At 41.8% G+C, this 9764-nt stretch overlaps 1 protein-coding gene across 1 annotated transcript in view; it reads left to right on the top strand.

Annotated features, from left to right (window-relative positions):
• LOC129677343 (anthrax toxin receptor-like) overlaps positions 1–9764 on the top strand; it is a 41068-nt gene that overhangs the window by 9049 nt on the left and 22255 nt on the right. The window contains exon 5 of the mRNA XM_055608001.1: positions 2423–2656. Within this exon, the coding sequence (XP_055463976.1) occupies positions 2423–2656 (234 nt within the window). The remainder of the gene's footprint in view (positions 1–2422; positions 2657–9764) is intronic.

Genomic DNA, 9764 nt, shown 5'->3' with positions numbered 1-9764 from the left:
ATATATATATATATATATATATATATATATATATATATATATATATGTGTGTGTGTGTGTGTGTGTGTGTTTGTGTAACAATGTTACATACACAATTGTAGTGATTTAAATAACATCTTAAGAAATATTGAATTAATAAAACTAAATACAAAAATATCAAACTGTAGTTATTTTTTTCTTCATAAGCCACTGAGTCTAATTAGAGCTCCAGGTGTTGTGTGAGTATAGGGCCAGCACTCGAGTGTTGGCAGGCATCATTCAAGAAAGCATTCTTTCCCTCAGCAGCCATCAGCAGCCATCAGCTGCCATCAGCTGCCAATAAAACTCAGCCAGCAGTGGGGTTTCATCAGCATCTCCTTGGTGCAAGGTTTGGCTCACAGTTCTGAAGACTCCTGTCCAAGAGCAGGCTGTTTATGAAAGGTAGTACTTCAGGTCAGCATCTGGTGTGAATGGTGTATCTCATGAATTAGAAGAAGAGGAGGAAACATATCCTGTTGAAGGATATGTCCCCAGGGATTAAGGATTTCCCAGTTGGCTACAGTACTGCTACCTTGGGGATCAAGGCCTTTCATCTACCCCACAATCTGCATAAAAATTAAGGCCATGTGCACGGTTTGTTTCTTTTTCCAAGATTAAGTGAAAAAACAACCCACACATTAGAAAAAGAGATTGCCATGCCTGTTAAAGGCCTGATGTTCAGAATAAACCATGTAAATGAGCAAATATGAAAGGAGAAATTCCCCAGATCAGAGAAAGAACACATCTACATAGGCCCAGGTCATGTGAATGCATGGCCAGTCCACTTAGGAATAATAATGAATAAAAGGCAGATAAGGCCACAGTCTAAGAGATAGCTATTCAATGATTTACAATGGGAAAAATCATAAAACTATGGCAATAAGAACTGTCATGGAAGATGTGATGAGACCCTAATGTGAAAAAGCCAGTATCTTACATGTGATTGACTTCAACTCATTACATATTTGAGACAGTCATTATTTTAAAGACAATAGCAAAAGAAAAGATTTCCACAGACCCAAAGCTACCCCTTGTCAACTTAGTTGTATATATTGAGATCCCTTCAGAATTAGTAAGAGAAAAGGTTTCAATTCTAAAGACTTTTATCAATATACAGGCATGAAAAGAAAAGTGATCATGGTATTTCTAACGGTGGTTTCCCTTACAGTCAGGTGGCTCTGGATTCCTTTTGAGTGCAGTTGTCTGGCACCGGTACTGTCTCCCCACACGGTGCTGTCCTCTGCTACTGCAGGTGCTTTTATGCAGGAGGGTGAAGCACAGGGGAAGCCCACCCACATTCCTGTCTGAACCGTGACAAACTGGTGAAGCTGACCAGAGAACAGCATAAATGACACCATGCTTGGTGAGGTGATGTCACAAAGGGCTCCACAGACTCAAGCTGCTCACTGCTGACACTGCCCCCTCAAGCTCTGAGAGGCCATAAAGAAAGTTCACACACACTGATGCTGTGAGGAGGCCCAGGTCACAGGGAGAGAGCACAGGTTAGGGCTTCGTGACAATCCCAGTTGAGACTCACCCTGGAGTTCCTCAGCCCTGGTGCCACAGGGACCAATGAGGAAGCTTCCAGACAATTCCAGTCTCTCCTAGTACCCAGGACTTCTCGGGGTCCCTTTCCAGAGGGCCTTCCTACTCCACCTTTCCCTGAGTGTCCGGCCCACTTACCCTGAGATCACAATAAAATGGTTCTGTTAAGTCATCAGAGTTGGACAGCTTGTCACATGGCAGCGGATGAACTGCTCCCACTCAGGGGACCCTGGCAGAGCACCCAATCTTCATCTCTTTCCAAAATCAGGCATTGCCTGCTGCTCTCAGGACCCACCATTGGCCTCCCACTTTCCACACAATCGCTCCTTGGTGCCTTGTCCTCTTCACCCACAGTAACCGGGGAGCTCAGCCACCTTTCCAGTTAACAAAACACACAGGTTCCTTGAGGTGCTGCCTAAGGATGCCCTGTGAGGTTCTGGGATTGGGGGAGAAGGAGTCCACATCAGAGACTTCTGCACAGGTCCTATGACTGGCACTTGGCACTGTCAGCATGAAGGCATTGAGCAGAAGGGCAGGTCACAAAGTCACCATGTCAACCTTCCTGTCCATCATAACCCCAGAGTGTTTTGTCCCAAGGTGGGGGAAGGGCTCCTCAGGTAGTTAGGGGAAGGACACCCCAAGAGCAGCTGCCTCCACAGTCCCTGTGCTCTGAGTATACCAGGTGTAGTGCTACCATCGGGGGTGGGATACAAACAGTGATCCTCAGCCCCTGGGTTTCAGGCAGAGGTGGCACAGAAAGAGTCCAAGGGTGGCTGCCAGGCAGCCTGCATGTGACCTTCCAGAGCATCGGAAGGGCTAGCAAAGTCACAGGGACAGTCTAGAACACAGGGATCCACAGTCCCCACATGCCTTTCTTGGCACTCTTTCTGCTCCTGCTCCTGTTGCCTCCTCCCATTTTTAAAGCAGAGAGCCTCCAATACCATGGTCCTGGCTGGAAACTATTCCACCTCCTGGGCAAGGGCTCCAGGAGTTCTCACCAACTCCAGATTCATCGCATGAAGCAGAACTGGCGCCACAGTCGATCAGGAGATGAATGTCAGGGTGTTTTCGACCTCTACTTCATCCTGGACAAGTGAGTTGCCCTCCTGCACTGTCCCTGGGTAGCCCTCGGGCATCAGTGGTAGGCCAGACTCTGAAGAACAGCCAAGATCATTGTGAGCAGACTCCGGGATGTAGGCTTCTGCCACTGACTTCCTTCCTGAGTGCAGGGAGGCCAGCACAGGCTTTCTGGGTGGCTCTGTCCAAATCACCTTGACCCTCAGGCCAAGAAGCTACTGGGAGGTACCTTTTCACCCATGTGATCTACCGACAGAGCCCCTCTGCAGAGACTGCCATTGCCACTATGGGCACTCTCCCAGCACTGCTGCTCAGAGCAGCCTTTGTTTTACTGCCCTAAGTGCTCAGCTTCTTTCTCCCAACTCAAGAACCATGGGAAGAACCTGTTTCTTCTCAGTGTGTTAAGCAAGCTGAACTGGCCTTTACACATGTCCTGGCTGTCACAGCAGGGCTCAGGGCTCAGGGCTTCTGGCACTGTCCCATCTAAATATACAATTCCTTGGCTTGCAGAAACTTGTAGTGTGCTCTCCTCTAAAATTGGAAAATATGTTTACACTCTGATCTCCTGAGTTTAGCCATTTGACTAGTCTGTATTTTTCTCTTTTGTTTTCATGCATGTATAAAATGTATTTTTACCATTTCATTGCCATTTACCTCGCACCTTTATTAGTGTCCTTCTCAATTAATCTCCCTTTCTACTTTCATGTTGGCTTTCTTTTTAATGACCCAATGAGTTTCATTAAGTTATTTCCAGATGCATATTCAGTGGCTACTGAAGAAGCTGTCTCTCCTCTCAGCAACCATTAACCACAAATAAATGCTCAGTAAGGTGTGGGGCCCCATGAGCTCCTCCCCATTTCATGACAGACTTGATGGGCCAGGTTTTATGGAGATCTTCAGGAAGTAGTCCTAGCTGCTGTGAATTCAACTTCAACCATCATGTCATATCTAGAACTCAGTGTTCTGCAACACTCCCTACCCTTTTCCTCCAGGTTTTAATTTTTTTTTCTGATCTTGGGTGATATTCCCCTTACCTTACAGAGCATGACAGAAATGACTCTTTTTCATCTGAGTATTCAACTTAGAAGCAATAACCTACTCTTTGACCAGTTTTGAGCCTTTGTAATTGATGCTTCTCATTGCAAAACCAAACAAACAAACCAGCTTTAGACAAGGTTGCTTGGCCACAGCTGATGACAGCAACAATCAACCAGCATAAACACAATTAGTTAGAAGGCAGTTTAATGGGCACATTGTATTCCTTTAGCAAAACAACAGTTGTATCATCCGTCTCACTAAAGCCTATGAGCTCCTCAGCCCAGGCTTTTACTAGGTTTTATAAGACCAACCAGAAAGCAACTGGCTATCCATAATAAACTTGCTTCAGTCACACCAGTGGATATGAGCCTTGCCTAGATAGTCATGGACAGTCAACAGTGTGGCATACAGCTGAGAAAGCTTGTTGGTGACATTTTTCCCCCTGTGGGCTGCATAGACATCCCAGCAAAGTGGGGCTACCAGCAAGGAAGGTGGCCTCCAGCTCAGTCCCTGCTTGATTTCTCTGTGTTCCTCCACCCAAGTGTTGGTATCTTTGGAAATAGGTTCTCAGCATCTACTTACTGTGTGCAACTCAGAGCAGTGGTGATTGCCTGTGTTGTTTGGGGGTCCCCCTGACCAGTAACTCCTAGAGACATAACCCACCTCCAGACCTCCCTTCAAGCTTGTAAGTTTTATTTTACTTTTAAATCAAATTACCGTGTATCACATTCCCTTAAGGTTTTTTCACATAAAATATTTTTTTATTAAAAGAGTAAAGTTGATTGCTCTAAATTCCCAAATCATAGACTCTGACTAAAAAGTTAAAATATAAACAAGAGAGAGATATAAAACTCTCAGATACATTGTTTAAAGACAACATCAATAAGAAAGAATTGTATGAAAGTTTCAAAACAAATACCTGAAGTTTTACTGTTATTTCAAAATCTAGTCATTGTCAATTTTTATAAAATATCAGCATTCATTAGTGGATATCTTTTTTTTTTATTTCTTTTCTCATATATGACACGGTTGTAACTCACAGTTGTCAGACAAAAATTATAATTGTAGTTCCCTGGTAGTGTAGCAGCTAGGGTTTGGTGTTTCCTGCTTAAGGCTTTTTCATACACAGGTTTGGCTGATCTTACCCTTACCTACTCCTCTCCCCAGCCTTCCTGCCCCACCACCTTTCTGCCCTCAGAGTTTCTCTACCTTCTATATCCTTCTACTTCTGCATCACATGGGAAGGTACATGGGATCTATTACCCTTCTCCACCACCCTTAAAGCTTCATTTTTTTCTCTAATGGGCCTCCTCCTCATTTCTCAGACTAAATACACACTCCCACATAAATGCACACATAAAAATTAGAAGCTAGGATTCACCTACCTCACATGATATCATGCTTTACAGTTCCATTGATTTTCCTATAAATATGAAAGGACAGAGGTGGGAGGTCCTGGGAGCTTAAAGTTTAAGTGGAAATGCAGAGAGGTGGGTGGAGGGAATGGAGCCAGAAAGAGTGGATTTACCGAAACTTAGGACATATGGGGAAGCTATATGAAACCTAACTACTTTGTAAACTAACTTAAAATATTTTAAAAGAAGTTTGAATGAGGTTCCCCGCTGCTCATAGAAGATATGGGTTATTAAATGAAAATCTCAGTGTCAGATATGGATACTTATTGGTTTGAAGATACCCAAAGGTACCCAAAACAACACAAGCTACTGCCATTTCTCTTGGCTGCCAACCATAACTACATGATAAGGCCTGGTCGCCAACAGTACCACACACTTTTGTTGCAGGACACGAAGAAATCACTCTTGAACTGACCAAGAAAGTCTTTCCCTGGTGTATAGATTTTATAGTCGTAGAAGGTGCTATTCAGGCTGCTGAGGGAAAGAAAAAGCAATGATGGTCTTTATCAAGCACTGGACCCTATGTGCCACAGTTCTGACCTGCCAGACAAGATGTGTCCACCAGTGCAAGAGTGGCGTGGCTGTTTATGGGGGTGACAGTAATTTCACTTTTTTTTTTTTTTTACTGGAAGAAACCTCCCCTGTGCATGTACCATGTTTTCATTAACCATTCCTCAGTTGGTGAACGTCACCAATAAATAAGGATAAGCAAGTATCTCTGTGGTAGGGTATAGAGTGTTTTTGGGTATGGGCCCACAAGTATATTTCTGGGTTACATGGTAGTTTTAGTTTTAGTTTTTTTCCTGAGAAATATCCATACTAGCATCCCTGTTGTTTACACCAGTTTATACTTCCACCTACAGTGAACAGGATTCTCCTTACTCCATATCCTCACCAGCACACTTAGGTTTTTGCTTCCTTGGTGATAGCCATTCGGACCAGACTGACAAGGAATTCTTAAAGTGGTTTTAATTGTTTACTTTCCCTGATGGCTACAGATATTAAACACTTTTAAAGTATTTATTGCCATTTGAACTCCTTCTTTTAGAAAATTCTGTCTTCAGTTCCTTAGCTATCACCACCCCCTTTTAATTGTATAGTTTCTTGTTGGTTCAATTTTTAGTTTCTTAATCTGTTCTGGATATTAATTTTCGATCAGATGTTTACTAGCAAAGATTTTCTTTTATTCTCTCTGTGTTATGTTTTCATCAGACTAACTATCCCTTTGATATACAGAAGCTTTTTAATTTTATAAGGTCCGACTCTTTATTATTGGCTTTATCTATTGAGAAATAGGAGCCTTAATCAAAGCCCTTACCTATGCCTGTATCTTGTGCTGTTTTCTCTCCTTTTGCCTCTAGCAGCTTCAGAGTCTCCAGCCCTACATTAATACCTTCCCTCCGTCTGGAATTCATTCTTGCACAAAGTAAGACATGTGATTCTAGTTCATTCTTTATAGGTAGGTAATCAGCGCCGTTGTTCAATGAGACTGCCTTTCTCCAGTGTGAGTTTTCTGGTGCCTGTGTCAAATCCTCAGGTGGCTGCAGGTGCATAGGATTATTTGTGGGTACTCCAATCTCCTCTATTGAGCTTTGCGTTTTATTTTTTATTTGTTTGTTGTCTTTTATTTGTTTGTTATTGTGGCTCTGTAATATAACCTGAAATCAGGTATGTTGCTATTGCCAGCATTATTTTTTTGCCACAGTCTTTAGCACTTTCACATGAATTTTTACTTCTTTATTTCTGTGAAAAAAAATGGTGTCAGAATTTTTTTTGATGAAGATACATTCCTGGACAGCCTTTTTCACAATATTAATTCTTCTAGTCCATGAGCATGGGATGTCTTTGCATCTTCAATGTCTTCCTCAATTTCTTTCTTCCGTGTCTTAGCATTTCTGTTCTAGTGCTCTAGCACTTTTGCAGATAAGTGTATTTCAAGGCTTTTTGTTTGTTTTTGTTTTTTAAAGGCTATTGTGACTAGAACTAGTTCAGAGATTTCCTTCTCAGTATGTTTGTAATTGGTGTTTAGTAAGGACGCTGATTTTTACACATTGTGTATCCTGCCACTTTGCTGAAAGCATTTAGCAGCTTTAAGAGTTTTCTAGTGTATCCTTATGGTCTTTTATGCATAGAATTGTAGCATCTGCATAGTATCTGCAAAGAAAGATACTTTTACCTCTGTTTTTCCTATCTACATCCCTATCTGTTCTTTTGTCTGATTGTTTTAGCTATGGCTTCTCTCAGTTATATAGGAATGGGGAAAGGGCACCTCGATCTTGTTCTTTTTTATTAATTAATTTAATTTACATCTCACCCCTCGGTCCCTCCCTCTTCTCCCGGTCCCACCCTCCCTCCTGCACATCCCCTCCCCGATCTCTCAGAATAGGGGAGCCCTCCTACCCAGGCATGCAGCTCATTTATTCACACAAGGACTGAGTTCTTCCTCCCCTCTCACCTTGTAGGGAAGACCCATAGGGGTGGGGGTGGGGGAGTGATCAAAGAGCAGGCAACATAGTCCTTGTCAGAGATACCCCACACTCCCCTAAGTACTATGCCAACATAAAGCCTAACACGCCCCTGGGCTTTTCTTCTGAGGGTCTGTGCATTATAGTATATCTAGCCCGGACTATATGACAAAAATCTGCTTATAAGCGAGTATACACCATGTCTGTTTTTCTGTTTCTGTGCTGCCTCACTCAGGATGACCTTTTCTAGTTCCCACCATTTGCCTGAAAATTTTATGATTTCCTTGTTTTTAATAGCTGGGTAGTATTCCATTGTGTAGATGTACCACAATTTCTGTATCCATTCCTCTGTTGAGGGACATCTGGGTTGTTTCCAGTTTCTGGCTATTACAAATAAAGCTGTTATGAACATTGTTGAGCAAATGTCCTTACTGTATGGGGGGCATCTTTCTGGTATATGCTTAGAAGTGGTATAGCTGGGTCTTGAGGTAGCACTATTCCCAGTTTTATGAGCAAGCACCAATTGATTTCCAAAGTGGTTGTACAAGTTTTCACTCCCACCAGCAATGGAGGAGGGTTCCCCTTTATCCACACTCTTGCCAGCATGTGTTGTCACTTGAGTTTTTGATCTTAGCCATTCTGATGGGTGTAAAATGGAATTTCAGAGTCCTTTTTGATTTGCATTTCCCTGATAACTAAGGACATTGAACATTTCTTTAAGTGCTTCTCCACCATTTGAGATTCCTCTGCTGAGAATTCTCCGTTTAGCTCTATATCCCATTTTTTAGATTATTTGATTTGTTGGTGTTTAATTTCTTGTGTTCTGTATATACTCTGGATATTAGCTCTTTGTTGGATGTATGATTGGTGAAGATGTTTTCCCAAGCTGTAGACTACTGTTTCATTCTATTGATAGTGTCCATTGCTTTACAGAAGCTTTTCACTTTCAAGAGGTTCCATTTATTAATTGTAAATCTTAGGGCCTGAGCTGTTGGTATTCTGTTCAGGAAACTGTCCCCTGTGCCAATGAGTTCAAGGCTCTTACCCATTTTCTCCTCTAACAGATTTAGTGTATCTCGTTTTATGTTGAGGTCTTTGATCTAGTTGAACTTGAGTTTTGTGCAGGGTAATAAATATGGATCTATTTGCATTTTTCTACATAAACATCCAGTTAGACCAGCACCATTTGTTGGAGATGCTATCTTTTTTTCCATTTTATGATTTTGGTTCCATTGTCAAAAATCAGGTGTTCATAGGTGTGTGGGTTTATTTCTGGGTCTTTGATTGAATTCCATTGAGCCACCAGCCTATTTCTATGCCAGTACCATGCAGTTTTATTACTGTTGTTCTGTAGTATAGCTTGAGGTCACGTATGAAGATACCTCCAGAAGTTCTATTTTTGTGTAGAATTGTTTTAGCTTTTCTGACTTTATATATATATGGGGGGGGTAGAATTATTCTTTGAAGGTCTGTGAAAATGGTGTGATACTTCGATGGGGTTTGCATTGAATCTGTAGATTGCCTTTGGTAAAATGGCCATTTTCACTAAGTTAATCCTACAGATCCATGAGCATGGGAGATCTTTTCATCTTCTGGTATCTTTTTCAATTTCTTTCTTCAGACACTTGAAGTTTTTGTCATACAGATCTCTGACTTGCTTGGTTTGGTTTGAGTTGCCCCTATCTTAGTGGAAATGTTGGGCTTTTTTTCCATTTAGCATCATGATGGCTATAGATTTATTGTATAGTTTTCGTCTTGTTGAGGTATGTCCCCTCTATCTATCCCTAGTCTTTCCAGGGATTTTGTTGTGAATTGAAGTAGATTTGGTTCCTTTTATCAGCTCTTTTCTCTCTGTAGTGAGATGATCGTGTGATCTCTGTCCTAGAGTCCGCTTACATGATGTGTTGTGTTTACTTACTTGCATTTGTCAAGCTATCCCTGCATATGTGGAATGAAGCCAACTTTATCATGATGAATAATCATTCTGATGTATTCACACATATTGAGAATTTTTATATTTATCCCTGACTGGATGTTTCAGTTTCTCTACCCTTTTCTCCACTCCTTATATTCTGCCCTCTCATAATCCATTCTGTTGGAGAGGCTTTCCACTGAGCATTTTATTTGATGTATTGGTTTCCTTCATTCCCAGCATTCCATTTTTGTTTTCCTTCAGTATGGCTATTTCTTCATTGAAATCTATCCA

Source organism: Psammomys obesus, unplaced genomic scaffold (assembly GCF_907164565.1).
Source record: "Psammomys obesus unplaced genomic scaffold, mPsaObe1.curated_primary_1811, whole genome shotgun sequence".
Lineage (NCBI taxonomy): Eukaryota > Metazoa > Chordata > Mammalia > Rodentia > Muridae > Psammomys > Psammomys obesus.
Note: the sequence above shows the minus strand (reverse complement) of the source record. Positions and strands in the feature narration are given on the sequence as shown.